This window comes from Lactuca sativa, chromosome 8 (assembly GCF_002870075.4).
Source record: "Lactuca sativa cultivar Salinas chromosome 8, Lsat_Salinas_v11, whole genome shotgun sequence".
NCBI classification, from domain to species: domain Eukaryota; kingdom Viridiplantae; phylum Streptophyta; class Magnoliopsida; order Asterales; family Asteraceae; genus Lactuca; species Lactuca sativa.
The window spans coordinates 1,814,294-1,836,199 of NC_056630.2; the positions used below are offsets into that span (position 1 = coordinate 1,814,294).

General features: G+C 38.2%; 1 protein-coding gene across 1 annotated transcript; it reads left to right on the forward strand.

Moving 5' to 3' along the window:
* The first annotated feature begins 1,357 nt into the window (after nt 1–1,357).
* On the forward strand, nt 1,358–1,969 carry LOC111920973 (uncharacterized). Its single transcript, XM_023916547.2, has one exon. The coding sequence runs from the start codon at nt 1,358–1,360 to the stop codon at nt 1,967–1,969; it is 612 nt and encodes a 203-aa protein (XP_023772315.2).
* Nucleotides 1,970–21,906: the final 19,937 nt, after the last annotated feature.

Genomic DNA, 21,906 nt, shown 5'->3' on the forward strand with positions numbered 1-21,906 from the left:
TCTAGTCTTAAACAAGTGTTTGGGCTTCTTTTTAACTCCTTTGAGGAGTTTACGGCCCATGGAACAAATCCCATGGAGATTACGGCCATAATCTCCCTTGGGAGGGTGTTTGTGGTGTTTTCAAGTCCCTAATTTATCCAAGAATGAATCAAGGAAATTGTCTAAGGCTTTGGGAGAGATTATAGCACCATTTGGCACTATTTCTTGGAGTTCACGGCCCTGGAACTTCTTGGGCCGTGAACACCTTTTTCTTGGTGTTCTAAAGGTGTTTGCTAGTCCTAAACTCATCTAGGTACATGTCTAAATTAGTCTCTTGGCTTAAGGAAGGCTTTTAGGGCATTTTGGCACATAAAAATGGAGTTCACGGCCCAAGAACTTCCTTGGCAGTGAACTCACTTCTTGCCTTTGTTTCTAATTGATTTTGTGGTCTAAACATGTAATGGTGGCTTCTAGTTTGAGTTCCAAGGCTTTGAGGGACATTGGGCACTCTTTTAGCCCTTAAAAAGGAGTTTACTCTCCAAGTGTTCTTGGGCGGTAAACTCCCAAATCTTGGGGTTTTGATCCGATTTTGATGTTATAAAACACAATCTAAGCTATATAATACAACTAGATAGAAGTACTCACGATTTGGGATAAAAACCCGAAGATCCGTGCGAGAGAGAATTCGGCTTTTCTCTAGTTGGAAATGTAACTAATGAATGAATATGGTTTAGATTTCTATATATAGTCCTGGGATTTTTGGCAGAAAATATTTTTATTCCGGGAATGAACTCTAATATCCTAGAGTATTGGAATAATAGTGTTGCACAAAACCCTAGTGCATCCACTCTCCTGATATCTCCTTAAGTGCTAATGCTGAAATACTCAAACTTATACCCAAAGTCTGGAATTTCACTGTAACTGTTCTAACTTCTATTGGCTTGATATGGTTTGTTCAAAATGGAAATTTCGGGTTGTCACATTTACCACCTCAATGGAATGGTCTACTTACTCTTCTCTACAAAGGGTTAGCAGAACGAGTTGCAGGGTCATATGGAGCAAGTAAAGGATTCATGACCATTCTTTATGGTCTCTACCAGGGAATCAATTTGGATTATGGATCACTACTCTAGTGACAACTGGTGTAGAGTCTCAACTCCTCAACCAAACATTCTGAGATTTCATGTGCTCGTTTCTGGACATTAGTCACTCGTAGAGCCATTGAGACTTTTCAGGTTCCTGTCATGGCGGATGCTCTGAAGTCTTCTATTGCTACGTTTCACCCGGTCAAAATTATAGTTACTGAACCTACAAAGTTCATATACATCGGTTCATTCCTGAATCATTGAGCTGATGTGTCACCAGTGAAAGTAGAGTCATGGTGGATTACAGCAAATTGACTCCTTCGGGTCCAAGACAACTCACTCCTGAGATGAAGAGTTCTTTTGAGGCTGCTGACAAACCTGCAAAGAGGGGGAAGAAATCGGATTCTAAGAAAGTCGAAAACGAAGGTCCCCTATCTCCTAGAAAGCAAAAGGCTGATACCGCTGCACCTTCGGCTCCCAAAAAGAAAAAGGTCAAGAAGATGGCAAAACGATCGAAGGCTCCAACGCCTTATGATTCCGATGAAGAGGACCAACCAACCAATGAAGAAGAGGATGTTCAACATGAAGGCTCACCAAGGGGAAACACTCCTTCCCGTTCTCCAACTCCTGAAGTACATATTCATGTTCCTACTCATCCTCCTTCTCCAAAACAAACCACTATATCAATCTCAGTTGCTCCCATTTCACCTTCTGTCTCTTCTCAACCCACTACTACTGCTCCAATACCACCACATATCTTTTCTCAAGCTATAACAACCACAACCACTGGCCCTTCGGTTAGTGTCAACGTATCTGATACGGGGGCACATACCGTTGGCATTGACACCCCTGTTACCACTAAACCTCTCTCACAATCACCATCGACAGACTTTGAGCCTATTTAGGGAGGCGAAGACTTTGACTTTGACTCCACTTACTATAGTCCCTATCGCATTCCAAGTGACGATGATGATGTTGCTCCGGTGACAAAGCAACATTTAAAAGATATTAATGATAAGCTTGATAAGTTGCTTACTTCCTCAACACCTTATTCTGATGTTGTGTGTTGAATAATAAAAGTGACCCTCTTGAACTCAACTACCGCAAAGGTTCAGCTCCCGCAGCCAATCCAGCATCCAAAGTCAAATCTGCAACTGTAACCGCAACCATTCTTCATCAGCAACCATCTCAGCATCCGGAGTCATCAAGTCTTCAGCATCCGCAGTCTTAGTTATTTCTTTTACTTATCCTATGTAATGTACTCTATTGTCCAGCATGCCTTGCATGACTGCTTATAGAGTCTTAGCTTATTTCAGAGTCTCTATAAATAGACTCATTCTCTTGTAACAAAACTACTTATTACTACGCTTCTTAACTTCTTAATACACAAGATTTCTCCTCCAATCATCTCTCTTATCTTCTTCTTTTCTCTATCTTATTACTCTTCACACTCAAACTGCTACTGGAACATAACCTCTCTTCGGAGCAAGTCTTCTAGACTTAATCACTAAACTTGATCTCGCTTACTAACTCGGAGTGAACGCATTCCTTGTTATGAATCAGTTTAAGTGTATTCTTGATATAACAACTGTTGTCATTTACATTTCGTTACTTTCCGCAACTAACTATCTAACTATCTAACTATATTATTGTTGAGCTTTTAGATCCTTGAGATTAACTCTATTCCGTAATATACTTGTACTAACGTTTGTTCAAGTGTGTCTCCAAGTTTTTCTCTCAACAATTGGTATCAGAGCCAAAGTGGTTGCTTTTTCAATATCGGAACTCTGATTTTTCATTAAGCCTTCTATACCACTAAAGCTCATTTCTCAAAAAAAAAAACAAAAAAAAAACAAAATGGCACAATCGTTATCTCTGAATGTCTCCAATAGTGTTGGTGGTTCTACCCGAGCCCCAATACTGGTAGCAAATGAATATCATCACTGGTCACAAAGAATGGAGAGGTACTTAAGAAGACTGGGTAGAGATGTATGTCGATCCGTGGAAGAAGGACCACATGTTCCAATCCTCACACCAACTCAAACTGACGACGCGACAACCCGACTAGGAGGAGGTCAACCAACTATGAGCCGTCCTACCAAAGATGATCTCGATAAAATGGAAAATGATGTTGTTGCTTTTTATGAAATTTCTTGTGGTGTCGCTCCTGACAACTTTGATATTATCATAAACTGCAAGTCAGCAAAAGAGATCTGGGATGTACTCAAAAACGTGTACGAAGGCTCAGAACAAGCACAAGATAAGAAGCTCACTACCGCACTCAACGAATTCAACAACTTCAAAGCTCATGTTGGTGAAAGTTTGGAAGATTCCTTCAAGAGATTCAACCTGATAGTCACAAAGTTATCAAATGCTGGTACCGTCCGCAGCAACCATGAAACCAATCTTCAGTTCCTTAATGGCTTAGGACGACACTGGACTACTGCCAAAATGATAGTCCAAGGTGACAGGAAGATTCACTCTTTATCACTCTACAAACTCTTTGGAGAACTTTAAGCACAAGAATCCACCGTACTCAAATATTGTGCTGACTTCGGAGGACCACTTGCTCTCATAGCACAAGCTCCACCGCAGTCACCTTACTCTTTATCGTATGACACCCCACCGCAGTCATATGAAGCGAATTCAGAGTATGATGATGAAGAAGAGTTTCAGAAGGTTGTTGCTCTAGTTAGCCAAAAGTTCAACCGCATACCACATTCCTCTTTCCGCAAGAATCAACAATTCAACAAACCTCCATTCAACCGTAACTTCGGTCCTCAGAACAACAACTCTCGGTATACTAAAGTCTCTCAGAACAATCAACCCAAGGAGGTACCGCAGTCTCCTCAGAATAATAACTCCGGTACTCAATCCAAAGACAAGACTGATGTTGTGATTTGTCACAAATGCAACAAAGAAAATCACTTCGCCAAAGATTGTAAGGCCAATGTAGTCAAGGACAGAGCTTTCTATCTTAGAATGGCTCAAGAGTTGGAAGAAAAAGAAAAAGCAAGGGCATATGTGGCTCAAGTTAAAAGAGACCACCAAGTTTGGTCATCAGGAGATGAAGAAGAGACGATCAACAGTGTTAAGGGAAAATGGAAAATTTGCATGTTGGCCACTGCGGATGATGACGGATCAGCAATGTTGAACAAAAACTACTACTACATGGCGAAAGATGGGACTCTAAGCATCGTCGAACAAGTAAAACTCATGATCCAAACTTTAACTTATAACATGCATGACTGTCAACCATACACAGATGATCTTAATGACACTTGTGCTGCCGTCCTTACATATTATAACAAAGCCCTAGATGAGAAGAACATTGCGTCCCAAGAGATGTTCCATGTGAGAGGAAGACTGGATAACAAGAGACTTAAGATGGTAATGTTAGAAAGGGATCTAGAGTTAGAGAAAGATGCTAGAATGTTATGTGAAACCCAGTTAGAAATAGCCTTGAATCAAAGAGATTTAGCTCAAAGAGAAATTGTACGATTGAATCTTTTAATTGAAAAACTGTTTAATGAAAGTGAGGCTATTGAAAATTTGGTAAATAATGGAACCGTGGACAATACATATAATTGGGGTTGGTCAAATGGGTATCCTACCGCAATGGATTCCTCACTCCGGTTCAACAAAGACAGAGTGTATGTCCCTCTTGATAGATAATTTCATTTCCCTACCAATGACAAGACTTTTCCCGAAGATATCCAAACTCACTTTGGTATATTGCACAATTTGAGCAATAATTGTGTCATTGAGGAAATTGTGCCCGAGGATTCTAGTCACACTAATCCTGTCCATGCAACCTCGGACCATGCATCATTTAAGAATACATTAATCGTCCCTGGCTCCAAACTTGTTTGGATGCCTAAACTAACCGTGTAATTCTCAGGCTTTGTGCAAGGAGGAACATGAAGAAGAATGGTTAATTGACAATTCCTGCTCCTTGCACATGACCGGAAGGTTAGAGTACCTTCGGGATTTCAGGCCTATATGCAACGGTGGAAATGTCACGTTTGGCAACAATGCAAACGGTGTCATCTGAGGTTACGGTGTTCTCACTACGGGGAACTTTTCCATTCAGAAGGTTGCTTATGTAGAAGGTCTTAAACACAATCTCATCAGTGTTGGCCAACTATGTAAAGCAGGACATCGTGTTGAATTTGATAATCAATTCTGTTACACAATGACGAGTGATCACAGTACTTGCTTAATCAAATCTCGATCCGAAGGCACGATGTACCCTCTTGATGTTTCTCTCATCATTGGTAAACCATAGTTGTGTTTTCTGTCCAAAGCTGTATCCGAAGTCTGCTGGCTATGGCACCGCAAGCTAGCTGATCTCAACTTTCGCTACATCAACAACCTCGTCACAGGAGAACTAGTCTGTGGTCTCCCCATTCTTAAATTCAGCAACAACACTCTTTATCCAACGTGTGAATGTGGTAAACAAGGAAAAGCAAGCCATCCTCTGATAATGGATTCTTCTATCACTGAACCACTGGAGCTATTACACATTGATCTTTGTGGTCCTTCAACCGTAGCCAGTCTTCACCACAAAAAGTATAAACTGGTTATTGTTGATGACTATACACGCTTCACATGGGTCTTCTTTCTTAGACTCGAATCAGAGACACCGCAGATCTTCATTAACTTCATCAAAGAAATCGAACTTCAGATCAAGCTTCCAGTCAGACGCATCCGCAGTGATAATGGAATAGAGTTCACTAATCATCTTCTCACCAGTTTCTTGGTGTCCAAGGGTATTTATCACAATTTTTCATTACCCTATACACCTCAACAAAATGGTGTAGTAGATAGAAGAAACCACACACTCGTTGAAGCAGCCAGATCCATGCTTAACTTCGCCCAACTTCCTCTCTACTTCTGGGCTGAAGTAGTAGCAACTGCATGCTTTGTTCAAAATTGAACTATCATATGCAAGCGTCTCAATAAAACACCATATGAAGGTCTCAACAATCGCAAACCCAATGTTCGTTTCTTTCATATCTTTGGATGTAGATGCTTCGTGATCAACAACAGAGACCAACTCAACAAGTTTGCACCAAAGTCTGACGAAGGTATCTTCCTTGGTTATTCTACTAACAAGGTTGCATATCGTGTGCTTATCAGAAGAACAAGGTTGATCATCGAAAGCTTCGATGTGAAATTTGATGACTCTCACATCCGCAGTGCACCTCCATCCATCGAAACAACTGCAATCATGGAAAGTGACATTCCAGCTACTTCCGGACCTCTGAATCTAGTTGAAATCAACTATGATTATTTGTTTGATCCCATTGAAACAGCGAAACTATCCGAAGTCCTAGTGTCACCCGCAACTCAACAACAACATGCCGACGTATCTGGACCATCTCTATCTGAAGTAGTATCGCTCAATACTTCCACCTCTCCAGTTGAGGGGGAAAGCTCTACTTTGGATCATTTAGCAACCGTTGAGGTTCCAATACCTGATGCTACTTACATTCCTGCCCGAAGTGAAGCCTCACCATCAAACGAACCTTCGGAGGACTCAGATGACGAATTCATAGAGAATATTGACACTAGATCCGATCCTAGAATTGTCACTATCCCATCCGCATTCCAGGGGGAACCTTCTCAGGTTCCAGAGGAACTCCCATCCGCAGTCTAGGGGGAACCTCAACCTCTGCTAATTCCTCAAGTAAATTCTGCTCCATTAGATCAAGATGATTTAGCAGGATGTTCTCAAGTCCAGGGGGAAACTGCCTTCCCCAACCGTAGATTCCCCTGACATCCAAGATATCTCTTCTACCGCAGCTGTTGATCATCTGATGCCACGACTTCATGTATGGAAAAGAGACCACCCACCAGGTCAAATTTTTGGAAACCCATCCGCAGGTATTGTAGTGACAAAGAACATGGTTTGGCATGCGGAATTAAAGCTTGCACAATTGAACATGGTGATTTGGGTGTTTAAGAGATATATTGAATGTATATGGTGTTACAAAAAAGATCTAGATCTAGACTACATAATTAACACACACTTACACACTTACTTCTACATCTCTCAAGCACACCTCTACAAGTGGACAAACCCACCTTATATAGAGGTGTTTACATGTCTCTCTCTCACTCTAAGTAACAAATGGGTCTAAAGGCTAATGCATCACATGTAAGTGGGTTTTACAAAACTCAAACAATCACAAAGTTAATCATGAATAACTTTGCACCCCAACATTCTCCCCCTCAAAGTTAGGAATAAATGACCCACTTCAAATCTTCCAAAATCAAGCACTACGCGGTTCGAGCCTCAAAGGTGACACATGTCGAAACGAACTTCAATCTTCAATTCTTCCATGACTCTTCAATTTGGGCTCTAGGATGTGAGACCATACAATCCGAGAAGCAACGAATGATTAAGAGTATTCCAAACTCCAAATAATCACCCAAAAGTTGCGCATAAAAACACACCCCAAAAATCTTCAATAAAACCAAACCCATTTCGAATACATCACTTCCGAACTTCCAATTGCATCATCTCGTAGGCTTCAAAACTTCAAGATCACTTCGGTCTTCAAATCCGCGTAATATGAAAAATTCAAGTTCGAATTTCCATATAAAACTTCTCCCCCTTTTTATAATCGAAATTTGATTATAAAACTCCAAAGGAAAAAGAACGTGCTCTATTCGGAATTTTTCGTGTCAAAACTCCCCCTTAACATGTGGCATAAACTTTGTGCTTCAATCCGGAAAATCCAAAAAATAATGAATTTTTATCTTCGTTCACGGATCGCCTTTGACAAATTTTCTCAAAAATGGGTAGAAATTGTCAATTCCAAAATTCTGCAGTGACCCGTTGCGCCCAAGACAGCAAAATATGCAAAACTCTCCCCCTTTTCTAAAGCTGTGTAGAAAGCGTCAATTTGCACAAACTGCAGGGCCCTGAAATGCACAATCTTCAATTTTCAGCAAAAAATAGTCCTTTTCGAATTTGGGTGCAAACTGCCAAAAATTCGAAGTCTCAGGGACCATCTTCGAAAATTCTGCTCTTTGTGTTCAAACATACGAAGACTTGTTCCAAAAATGCGAAGCCTCAACAATTTTCGAAGTTGGGTGAAAAGTGTCAAAAATTCGAAACTTGCTTTAATTTTCGAAGTGTCAAAAATTCGAAGGTTTAGGGGCTGTTTTCGAAATTGTGTCATTTAACCAAAACATTCGAAGCTTTTTGATGCCATACATACGAAGCCTTTTTCCAATTGACAACTACTCGAAATTTAAAGGACTACATTCGAAAATTTTTCTTCTTATATTCATACGAAGCTTTTTGTGATCAAAGATACGAAGACTTTGGAAAAACATACGAAGCATACGAAGAGTTGACTGTGAAAAGTAATGAACAGTGATACCCTTCGTATGTTAACCCAGTTCTTTGATTCTTCGTTAATTTCATTACATTTACAGGGACCCTTCGTTCAAATCAAAACATCCTTCGTATCTGAATCACCATTATACTCTTCGAAAATTAGTAACCCAAACCTAACATTCATCCAAACCATTCGCTCAAACTATAAACTACTTGACCCAGTTCACAAACAGAGAAACCCTTCGTATATTAACTATCAAAATCATCTTCCCAAATCTTTGTTCTCATAGTCTTCGTTTTTTTTTTTTTACTTTCTTACTGTTCTTCCCAAATCATCGATCAAAAAACGAAGGCTTCGTTTTTATCGACCAGCAGGGCTTCGTTTTTAAGCATCGATTTCAGATCACCAACCTTGAACCCTTTGTAAATAAACGATCAAAATTCTTCGTATATTCAAAATCGATTTCCACCCAGTTCATCAAAATCAAAATCACTGACCATATATGAACCCTTCGTTCAAAATCCAACTATTCCAAATCACAGGTATTCGCATTTTGTTCAAGTACTCAAATACTCCATTCGTTCTTAACATCATAGCCCTTCAAATCATTAAAACATCCAACTCCAACCCATCTATCAACCATCGACCAAAATTAACATCTCTACTCCAAATATCGACTTCAATTCTTTGTTTTTCATATAACAACCCAAAATCGATCACCAAACTCAGTTAATATCAACAATCAACAACTATTCGCTTTGAAATTAAAAACACAATTCCAGTCATCGCTTTTTGATGATCGACATCTATCCATTGAGCAACTCAGCTTTTCCAAGTTAATATCAGATATCGAACTTATAACTCCAATCGAATTACTAAACATAAACATCATGTTGGTTTCGAAATCAAATACAAATCCGATTGATCTTCCTTTTCAGTCAATTTTGATTTTGATTTGTCAAGAACATTTATTTTGACTTCAGAAAGTCAACTTGAATAAAATCAACAATATCGATAGCAAATTAGATTTCATGAGATTTCTTGACATGAATCAAATCATCAATTATTAAAACAATTTAATGAAATCGATAGAAAAAAAATTGATTATACTCATATGCGTTATTGAGGAAACGATGAAGAGCAGACACAATGATACAATCAAATAGCAATAATGTACAAGTCGATTGACAAACACCATAAGATTCAACCGATTTTAATGAATCATTGGGCTCCAATGATTGGATTCAATTACACTTGGGCTTAAAAACAAAGGTTAAGGAACAGTAACGAGTTCAATCAGAATGAATCATCAATTGGGCCTTCGAAAATGTGAATGATGAACAGTGAATATCAAGATTTATGTTTGGGCTCAAAATTGATCATATAGTAATTTCAACGAACAGTAAACAAACACAAGATTTTGATTTGATTTTTCTAATTTAATCTTAAAAAAAATATGTTGGATCATCAATGGGGTAAAAACGGATTAGATCCAACGAAACAAATTGATCAAAAATTCAAAAACGTTATGCACGATTTAAACGAGATTAATAGAGATCATAGAGAGAGACTCACCAAAATTGATCAAATTGTGACAAAAATTTCCAAACCGAGAATCGTTCTTCAAATATCACCTTGATCTTGAAGACCCGCTCTGATACCAATTGTAGTGACAAAGAACATGGTTTGGCATGCGGAATTAAAGCTTGCACAATTGAACATGGTGATTTGGGTGTTTAAGAGATATATTGAATGTATATGGTGTTACAAAAAAGATCTAGATCTAGACTACATAATTAACACACACTTACACATTCACCAAGAGAAATACACCACCAAACTTCTGAAGAAATATTCAATGGACAACTGCTCTCCTGCTAAGGTCCCTATGGCCTTCGGTAATAAGATCTCTGTTGATCCCTCTAGTGAATCTATTGATCGCAAGACTTATAGAGGTATCATTGGTTCGATGATGTACCTCACCGCAAGCAGACCTGACATTGTCTTTGCAACTGGTGTATGCGCAAGATACCAGGCTGATCCAAAAGTGTCTCACATGACCGCAACCAAACAAATTCTTCGGTATCTTAAAGGAAGCAAATCTACGGCAATGACTTTAGTCTTCAAGCTTTCACCGATGCCGATCATGCAGGTTGTAAGCTCGATAGAAAAAGCACATCAGGTGGATGCCAATTCCTAGGAGGAAGACTTGTGAGCTGGTCCTCAAGAAAACAAACGTGTGTATCTCTATCTACCGCAGAAGCAAAATATGTGGCCGTAGCCAGCTGTTGTTCCCAAGTTCTTTGGATGAAGACACAATTGCTAGACTACAGGTACAGAATGCTGCGGATACCAATTTACTGTGACTCTGAAAGTGCTATAGCGATCTCTCATAATCCTATTCAGCACTCCAAGACAAAACACATTGAGTTACGGTATCATTTCATCAAAGATCATATTCTGAAAGGTAATATTGAACTCATTTGCTGATGTTTTTACAAAAGCTCTTGACTTTACCAAACTCAATGCATTCTTACAAATGTTGGGAATGATGAATCCGGACCCGCAATTCTTTATGAAGTGTTAGCTACCGCAGACCATCATTGGTCTCCGTTGCAGTTCTAACTGAGAATTACATATGATAGATGGTTTTGGTACTGCAGTCTAGGTACCGCAACCATATGTCATACGTATCTCTCATGGGTTTTAATGTTCTTTTATTTCTAATTTTTGTACAAGTTTTTTCTCACAGATTCTCTTTGATGTCTTTCTTTATTCATCCGCGATGGAGTTTTTCAACCGCAATGATGTTTTCATCCACAATCACCTTAAATAAATTCCAACAGATTCATTAACTCTCATTAACTCACAAATCCTTGTGTGCTATTTAATGATCTTTCATTAAATAAAATACAAACATTCCCTTTAGAAACTGTCACATTCCCTTTCTGAATAAACCCAAGACCAGACCTATTTTAGGGATAATGACAAAAAGAACGATTTCCAAATCAAACCGTTCTCAACCTGTCTTTTCTTCTCTCAACCATGTCCCATCAGTTACTACATTCTCTCTCATCAACCCACGATTACCTGACGTATTACCATGCGTCAAATCCGCCATTAAATGCAAAACCTCTTTAAAGATTTCTCAAAATCTCTTCAAAAACCGTTTCATATTCGTGTGGCTGAGATTCAATCCCAAAATAATTGATTCCCCCCAAAAACCCCATTCAACTTCTTACCCCCTTCCATCTTTTACCTAGGGTTAAAATTCTTTTACCCTCTTTATAAACCCACCTTCTTCTCCAAAATCGTTTATGCTCTCTAATAATCGATTATTCTCTCTCAAACTCTCGAAAACTCGCAAAAGCTCTCAAGAACTCCAATCTCAATCTCTCAATGGTGAAATCTGGTGCATCAAAGAAGCAATCCAAGGCTTCAGGCTCCATGACTCAAACTGGTTCCATAACACCAACAATCGCCTCAAGCAACTTCCGTGCAGTGTTTGAAGATCATCAATCGTATAATGCTCCAACAAAACTGATGATCAAGCATCTCAAGAGTCACATCCTATTTGGCCCATTCGACGCATTCACTGATGTTGTTCCCATTTCGACACTCTTCAAGTGTGCTTTTTCTGCATACAGACCACTGGAAAACCCACAAGAAGTGCATCTCAACCTCATCAATGATTCCTTGGTCATCTTGACCAAAGAGAAGTTCTTGACTGGCATAAACCTTTTGATTCACCCTTCCATCAAGATCTTCACACCATCATTATCTGATATCACCACCGCACTCTACCAAATGGGTTATCAGAAACCGATCCGAGGGATTGGTGAATTCAAGAAGAACCAACTGCCTGCGGTTTGGCAGTTCGTATGCCACTTTGTCATCCGCTGTCTGTCAGGCAGAACCGGAGGTATAGACTGTTGGGTTTTGAACAATCTAACACTTCCTAAGTGCGCATGGAACCCTAATAAACCTTGGATCTATGTTTGTCTAAATACATGCAAAATAATAATTTTTCCAAGGTTCATAACCTATCTAACATGGCATGGGGTACTTTTAAACATAAAAGAATTAGATGAGATTACATACCTTGTGATGATGAGTTCGATTCCTAAGGAGTTTGAGGGCCAAGCACCAATAGTGTGAATGCATCAAATGGAATCACAAATCACCACAAACTCTTGGAAAACTTTGAGAGAGTACACACACTTGTAATTTTTGGCCACACACAAAACTCACACAACTAGTGCCACTAGTGGCTATTTCATGCAACATAAGCATGCTTATATAGTGTACATGATTAGGGTGAAACCCTAATAACCCATGTCTTTTCCTTTCCAAGGATCCATGGGTTAAAAGCTCCATGGATCATCCATGGACTTCCATATAAGCCTAGCCCATTAACAAATGAGTGTTAGCCCACATTATATAAAACCAATAGCCCACAATCTAATTAGTCTTCCTTTTAATCTCTAAATTAATTCATAATTAATTTAAGACTAACACTAATTAAATAACTTCATATTAATATATTATAACTTACAATATATTAATAAACATATGTGTATAACTCTCATAAAATTATCCATAAATAGTTTGGATGAAATGCAACCCAAATGGACCATGCCGGGTCGGGTCAAGTATATACCAAATAAGTTATGGACTTAGACACCTTATCCAACAGACTCCCACTTGGATAGGTCTAATAACTATATTTGCGTATGTTACTTCAGGAACCAACCAACAATCGTAGCTCTCGAAAACTCTGTTGAACTATGAAGCGCCATTTTAGATAAGTGATCATATACTCCTTTGTTCTCATGATATCAGCCGGACAAATACATGGAACAACGTCGTACTTATTGTCCAGCAGTTTGTTTCCCGATTTTTGATTTGTTTGACAAAGAACTTAATCGAACACATCAATTTAGTTCTGACCGGCCGGTACATAGGTCACAACAAAATCATCGAGGGGCCCAGATATCGCTTCTATTTCTAGAAGGAACAGATAAACTTTGACTCATATGCTTGTTCTACTAATTTTTGAATTGTACACAAAGGCACGTTTTATAACATCAAGTTACTGATGCGTTTACGTGCAATCAATGCACAACCAACTCATAGGTAACACCTCATATCTCTAGGTTTGAAGATTTATATGATATTACCGTCTCACGATCACTCGAGATAAATTCCATGAAGTGATACAAGTGAGCGTGGGTTAAATCCAATACTCATAACTTATAAGCACTCATGAATGTTGTAGCAACCATTGCTATGACTAAACCCATTTAGCCATCTACAAACTCGATTCATGACAGTCTTGATTCATACCTACTTCCAACATATGAACGACTGTGGAGTGTTTAAATAACTTAGTCATTTGGAAAGAATAACCTAGCTATTTTGGAAGTCAAAACATGCAAAGTGAAACACAATAATAATCGAATCCAATATGGTCTCAGAACCCTTTTGAATATAAATAGAACCACCTTTTATTTATCACCATATTGATTACACATTATTCATTGTATAATGTTTCAAATAATCAACTTAAGACTTGAATAAAAACAACAGTCGTCCCATGCTCCTAGCATGTACACTTTGTTTTTCTAAACAATAGTTATGCCATACTCCAAGTATGCACACTATGTTTGTCTATGATCCTTACATTGTGATGTAGATCAATTAAACATGATTCCAATGATACTCATTTCACAATCCCAAATCCTTATTGTAAATGTGAGAATCCCCGATTCCTATCATTTACCAAAAAAAACTGTTAGATTTTAAACTTTTATGCAATGTTCCTCTTGTAATGATTATGCACAAAGTCACCAAAACCTTGTCACCAGTCATTACAAAGTATTCCAAAGAAGGTCAACTTCTATGGAACGGAAGTCTCATATTCAAAGTACATTGCTTTGAACATCCTTCTTGCATTAAGGTTTTCTAATCTTACATAGATTGAATAACTTCCACCTATGGAGACATTTCCATAGTCTCATTTTGACTATCACTTCCGAACAAGAGTTACTTCTTTTCAGAATATGTCAATATGGTCCTTTCCGACAACTTACATCATACTTCCAATTGTCCCTGAGCAACCAATCTTTGACGAACCTCAGATTTGTCCTCGACAATTGCTTAATCACTTTAGTCATATCCAGTTCTAGACTTTTCCTTCTCAATGCCTTAAGCATTTGGAAAAATTAGAAAAGATGAATATTATAGCACATGCAATCGATCCTATATCCGAAGCATATGGGACACGATTCATGATGTTTGACATAAAGACATGATACTAGACAAGTCTTTTGCTACAATATTTTTTATTTTCCATGTTTTCAAAATTTAACTATGAAGAGGGATGCCGTAATCATAATCGAACTTTGAAAACGCAATATATATAGAATTTCTTCAAGTTGAACCATTCCAACATAAAATTCATATATATATTCTTGACTAAAGATGATTAAAATCTCAATCTAAGCTTTAGAATTGAAATGAAGTATAATTTCCTCTCCCTTAATTATAGCAAAACAATTTTCAACCCCTGCAACTTCATGAATTGAAACTTTGTTTTCTATAATTAACATTGCTAACTTGCAACACTAAACGTAATAATCATGCTCCCACTAACATGATGATTACCATCATAACACTTATGCTCCCACTAGCTCTGACATATTTCCAGAAATTTGCTGGACTTCTGAAATTTAGATTCATACACCCTTTCTTAGATAGCTCACATGTGTGTCTAAACAATTTTCAGAACTATGAAAAGGGATGCCGTAATCATAGTCTCAATTGCTTAGGCATTTGCCATTTCTCACAAGTCCATGTTAGTGTGTCAGTTAACCACACGCGCTCCACTAACGACTTTTGAAAATGCAAATAACACAATTGATATCTACGTAAAATCTACTTAGTGAAAGCGTTTCCTCACCATCATTTTCATGAATCGGAGAGAAACCTTATGACACTTAGATTTTATAGTGTATGAGTTCCTATCTATGTGAATGTGTCAAAACCATGATCACAAGATAAGATTAGTGACAAATTCAGCCTAACATGGATTAAACTTGTTCAATCTTAGTTTCTTGTCACCTTGGTAGCACAAGGTCCACCAATGCTTCCAAGTTGAACTCTGATAACTCACATGCAAATTCAACTTATTTGAAGTAGGTACAAAAATAAGAATTATGTCAACACGATAGGTTGCAAACCTTAAGTCTTGTGCTAGTGATAAATTACAGGTTTTACTCTTGATTAAATCTTGAAACTCTTTCGGGATCTTTAAGGCTCCCACTGTCCCCTTGACATATAAGTTTCCCCAGTCAAGAACCATTCCTTGACAAAACAAATATTCAAGGGATAGTGCGGATTCTTATCAACACTAACACTTCACACAATTGGTCTTAGTTGGTCTTTGTCTCATCCAATACATCACAACTTACCAATCTCAAATGTACAAAGGTAGAAACATTTTACACTACATTTGATAAGTGTTTAAACCTTACTTTATGTCACTCAATGTTACAATCTTGGAGTATGACTCTAAGAATTATTTTGGAACGAAGTATGACTCATCTTCTTGATTTTAACCAATCCAACAATTCATGACCTCTCTTCTTAGCCATAACAAAGCACTAAGACGTCCTTAGAGTATGAATTTGTGATATGGTTTCATAATCATTAAGATGATCATAAAATATGATACTAAAGTACTCTCCCATCCTTTCAGATTTGAGAAACTTTTATCTTTCTGCCTAATTTGATTCTTCTCATTTGTTTTGTCATACATTGTAACCTTTCCAATGTTACAGAATTATACTTAACCTTATAAGTATAATCATATTTACTAATCTTCAGTAAATCATGACAAATCAATCTTTGTGGTGGACCTTGACCAGCGCACACACAGTGTACCTAATTCCTTAGTCCTTTTATTGACTCACATATACATGTGATCAAAGAATTAGTCTTAATTTTCAAAGATGAAAATTCTCATTCATCATACAATACAACTTGTATGATTCCAAGTTTCTGTCCAATTGAAACTTGGGTGATGAAAAACTTTCTTCATTTGGTAAATTCAGACGCTACCACAAATGAAAGAATCAAATCCACTTTCCAATATTGCTATTACTGGAAACATATAAGCAACAATTTTCCACAGATGCCATTGTAAGGATATTTTTAAAATAAATAAAATTAAAACCCTTTTTTCTTTTATTTTAAAACTTTGCGGAAAAACTTATCCTTACAATCCACATGAAAACCTTGTTGTTATCTATTCATAAGCAATGTATTATAACTCTTAAGCAACAACTCAAAATTCTGATTACCAAACCATGCGATCGAAACCCATTTTCTCAATCAGAATCAACATATACTTACTTTAAGCTTCCTATCTTTTCTTTGATTCTTAAAAACATCAACATGTGACCCATTCACATTATGTAATAAGAATCTCCAAATAGGAACTTAATAGAGTTAGACAGTGGACTTTACCCAAAGTAGAGTCAAACCTCTTGACTTGATCAACCTTATGACCTTTCAGGTGAATAGGGCAGTTTCGCAATCAGTGTCCCTTCCTTTGGCAACAAAACACATGGACCCTTTGGTAATGGCACATGGGACTATCTCAGACTTAGCCTTTTTCTTTACCATTTGGTCAACCGAGTTGACTATGGCCGATCCCTTTCCATTGGGAAGAGAAATTTTTTTCTAGATATCCAATGCTACCATTGTCAATGTCCATGTAGACTTGGGAAGTTGTTCTTTTAATCAAATTTGCTTTACTGGTGTTCCAAATCATTGCTGATTCCACAACACCAAGCAAATAGATAACATCATTAAGGGTCATGCCATAGTCTGTCTCATAGTAGTCCCAAAGAGACTCACTATGTTTCTAAGAAAGTGATTGAACATCCAACCTTCACGAGACTTTGACACCCAACTCTCCCGGCTTGTCAATATGTGACTTTATCTCCAAGATGTGAGCACACATAGACTATGCTTGCCAATAGGGATTGAGTGACTTTAAACTTTTCAAGAACTTGTGGGTGAGGGAGAATAATTGGAGGAGGTGGAGGAAGTGAAGCATGATGTTGAGGGACACCATCTTCAAGAGATTTGGGAAGATCATAGTTGTCTGAACCAGACATCTATAATGGGAGAAAATCAAGTTAGTTGATTCAAAGTCCTTAATATAACACCTAGTATGAAATATTAAGGCTAGGACCCAACACAATATTTTATAATTTTGAAGAGGGATGCCGTAATCCAAGCTATAAAATATTTGAAGGTAGGCGAATGACGATTCACCAATTTCCACCATGAAAAACGAAATAATTTCTTAGGTTTTAATTGGATTTGAAATTCCTAGATCTTTTGATATTCATTGAACTTTTCAATGGCATCTTTCAATCTCGAGTGTGCCCTCTCAAATTTTGTGACTGGGATGCCGAGGATCACAAAACAAGGTGTGAATAACCATACCAATTCACTTGGTACCCTTAATATTATCACCTAATCAATGTGCCGGTTAACCACACACGCTCCATTGATCTATGACAAACATTAAGTCACTCTTCGTGATCCTTACTAGTCCAAGTTAGTGTGCCGGTTAACCACACACGCTCCACCAACGACTTGGTAAGGTACAAAGTGTGAATTCCATGGGCTAGCACCAAATTCACATTTTTCCTAAAGTAACTAAGATTGGGAATTAAATAAAAATATTCAGTTACTTTATAATATTCATTATACTTTTAATGAGAATTTAAAGTCATTGTCCTACCCGTTCGGCTAACGACCCTCCACCAGTCAAGCAAGCGGTGGGTGAGAGTGGACACCCATTAAGTCGCCATTTTATAGGCAACAACCTTATACCCACCTTATAGACCAGCTTCGTGAATGAGGCCTACTAACAGTAAAACGACTTGTTCTTATACATATATATATAATAATTAACCATTAATGTTATAAATAGTATAAGTGTTGAATTTTAACTTTTAAAATTCTAAGTGTTGGAATTAAAGTTTATTAAAGTGTGTGAAACTTTTCCAAATTCCAAAACTTGAGGGCAAGTTTTGAAACTATTCAAAACTAATTAATTCCATGATTTATGTGTTTAGAGTAGTTTTAATCCAAAAACTCTTCAAGTTCCATAACTTGAGGACAAGTTATGGAAGACTTTAAACTAATATATTTATTAATGAAGTGACTCTTGAACCTCCATAACTTAAGGACAAGACTCTTCATCTTTTGTAACCATCCAAGACTTTTTATTTCATAACTTATGAATTAAAGGTTCATAAAAATTAAGACTCTTCATGTTCATGTAACTTATGTGTTTTAAGTGTGTGTTAAATAAAAGTGACCTTTGGATATCCATAACTTGAGGACAAATTATGGACTCCATTAAAACACATAAATGATCAAGAATTAATTCTAAACAATTCAGCAAATAATTCCTATCATCTTCTAAATTCATAAGAACATGAACATGATCATCAAAATTTCAAGAATTATATGAACACATAAAATCATGGAATTTTGATTATAACTTTGAAATTGGTCCACCATCATCATTACCACATCAAAAACAGGTTTTATGAGTCCAAAACAGTTTAAGGTAATGATTCTAGACCAATTCCAGCACCAAAACTCGAAGATATGCTGTCTGGGGGTCCAACTCGTCGAGTGCACGAACTAACTCGCCGAGTTGGGTGAGTTTTGCCTTGGACTCGTCGAGTCCCTTCATGGACTCGGAGAGTCAGCAGTACAGACAACATAAAATCTTCGATTTTCAGCAATTTGCATCAAGTATTCAAACAAGCAATCCTAGGCTCTGATACCACTGTTGGGTTTTGAACAATCTAACACTTCCTAAGTGTGCATGCAACCCTAATAAACCTTGGATCTATGTTTGTCTAAATACATGCAAAATAATAATTTTTCCAAGGTTCATAACCAATCTAACATGGCATGGGGTACTTTTAAACATAAAAGAATTAGATGAGATTACATACCTTTTGATGATGAGTCTGATTCCTAAGGAGTTTGAGGGCCAAGCACCAATAGTGTGAATGCCTCAAATGGAATCACAAATCACCACAAACTCTTGGAAAACTTTGAGAGAGTACACACACTTGTAATTTTCGGCCACACACAAAACTCACACAACTAGTGCCACTAGTGGCTATTTCATGCAACATAAGCATGCTTATATAGTGTACATGATTAGGGTGAAACCCTAATAACCCATGTCTTTTCCTTTCCAAGGATCCATGGGTTAAAAGCTCCATGGATCATCCATAGACTTCCATATAAGCATAGCCCATTAACAAATGAGTGTTAGCCCACATTATATAAAACCAATAGCCCACAATCTAATTAGTCTTCCTTTTAATCTCTAAATTAATTCATAATTAATTTAAGACTAACACTAATTAAATAACTTTATATTAATATATTATAACTTACAATATATTAATAAACATATGTGTATAACTCTCATAAAATTATCCATAAATAGTTTGGATGAAATTCAACCCAAATAGACCATGCCGGGTCGGGTCAAGTATATACCAAATAAGTTATGGACTTAGACACCTTATCCAACATAGACAACATGGGCTTAAAGTTGTTAGAGTTGGTATGGAGCATCTACACAAGCCACGATGTCAACTACGGTCAGATTCTCTGGGATGATTTCCTCCAGTACATTCCCAAAGAGCACCCTAGAGAGAACCCAACCGAGCTCACCTTTGCTCGATTCTGGTCTCTCTGCATTTCTAATCTACATGCGGATGCTGGTCTCGACATGGGCAGTGACATCAACTTCTTTGTCACCAACGATCTAAAAAGGTACAATCCCTCTTCTGATCAAACTCTTTTTGGACCTATCCGTAGGCTCCCCATTCACATCCTTACCTTGCTTGGTCTCGAGACTGCTGATGTCTCAGATCATATTGAGGCTACGGAGGGTATTATCCCATACCCTTCTACCCCACCTCTTCCTTCTACTACCATTCTTCCTGAGGGTACCACAGCCCCCTCTGCCACTACACTTTCTAACATTTCTCAACGGAGAAAATCTATGGCTTCTAAAAAGAAAGCTACCACACCCAAGAAGAAAGCCCCAAAACAAACCGCACCTTCCAAGAAACGGAAAGCCAAAACTACCACTGTATCGAGCAGTGATTCTGATGAAGATAGACAACCGATAGCAATTCTCAAGAAAAGAAAGACAACCGAACCCACTGGCCAAATGCGTGACCGGACTGATACTGCTGCCTCTCAACAGGCTCCGGTAGTCCTTGGGGTGGCCGCACACCCATTCAATACCTCTATCGAATACCACTCAACCTCATCATGTAAGATTGTTTCATCATCTTCTTCATCCGAATGTGGAGACAGCCCCCCAGTTTTATCTCAAGTAGATAAATCTGGAAAACGCCCTAAGGTCTCAAGGGCTTCCAGACTGCATATCTTTTCTTATGAGGAGTTAGACTCCATCCTCTTGCAAGTATCCCAAACACTTCAAACATCACTCCATCCGCAGGGCATCTCTTTCGCCCATGCCAGAACTAGGCCGAGGCCAGACTTGACCACGGGTCAAGGAGACCGAGGAAGCCCAGGAAATCCTACTCTGCTTACATCTTTATCAGGTGGTTTAGGCATGGTGAGCACTAATGTGCCAGGATCCGTGAACCCAAGGGACACCTTGGTGCGAACTCAAGGAATTGACGATGACGATTCTAGTGACTCTTGGAGTCAGTATCAGCCAATTACTGATGCTGAAATCAAGAAATATGCTGCTTTCAAAAGAGCATTCCAGGCCTGCAAGGAGCAACAAGTTAAACAACAACAGCAGAAGGAACAAGAAATCTTGTTTGTGGCTAAGTACCGGGCAAATGCCATCAGCAATGCCCATACTGTTGCCACAATCCAAAAGGTTCAAACCTGGATGGATCAAATGGCAGAAACTGTATTGAAAGCTCAAGCCTCAACCGCAGCCGCAGATACATCTAATGTTCCTCCTACTTCAACTCCTGTTCCACCTACCACAATCAACCCAATCAAGACGAAGAGCCAACTATTGAACTCAACTCGGCCCCAACCTTCGGTTTTCATGATGAAGACATCCAAGAGGTCAACAAACCAAATCCTTCCAATGATGACCTAATGATGTTCGAAGAAGAAGAAGAGTCCAGCGGTTCTCAACACTCAACTTCTAAGCCCAAGGAAAAGAAAAAGAAAAAGAAGAAAGTTGTTGTCACAAGAAAAGAGTTTATCAATCTCCAAGCTAAAGTCGATCAGATTTTAGCTACGGTCAAGCCTACTCAATCTCCACCTGAAGATATTCCAGGACCGCAGTCCCTCATTGAACGCATCGAACGACTTGAGACAAGAGAGCGTATGGCTGCTGAGCGCATCTCTCTCAAGGTAGAAATGGGGAT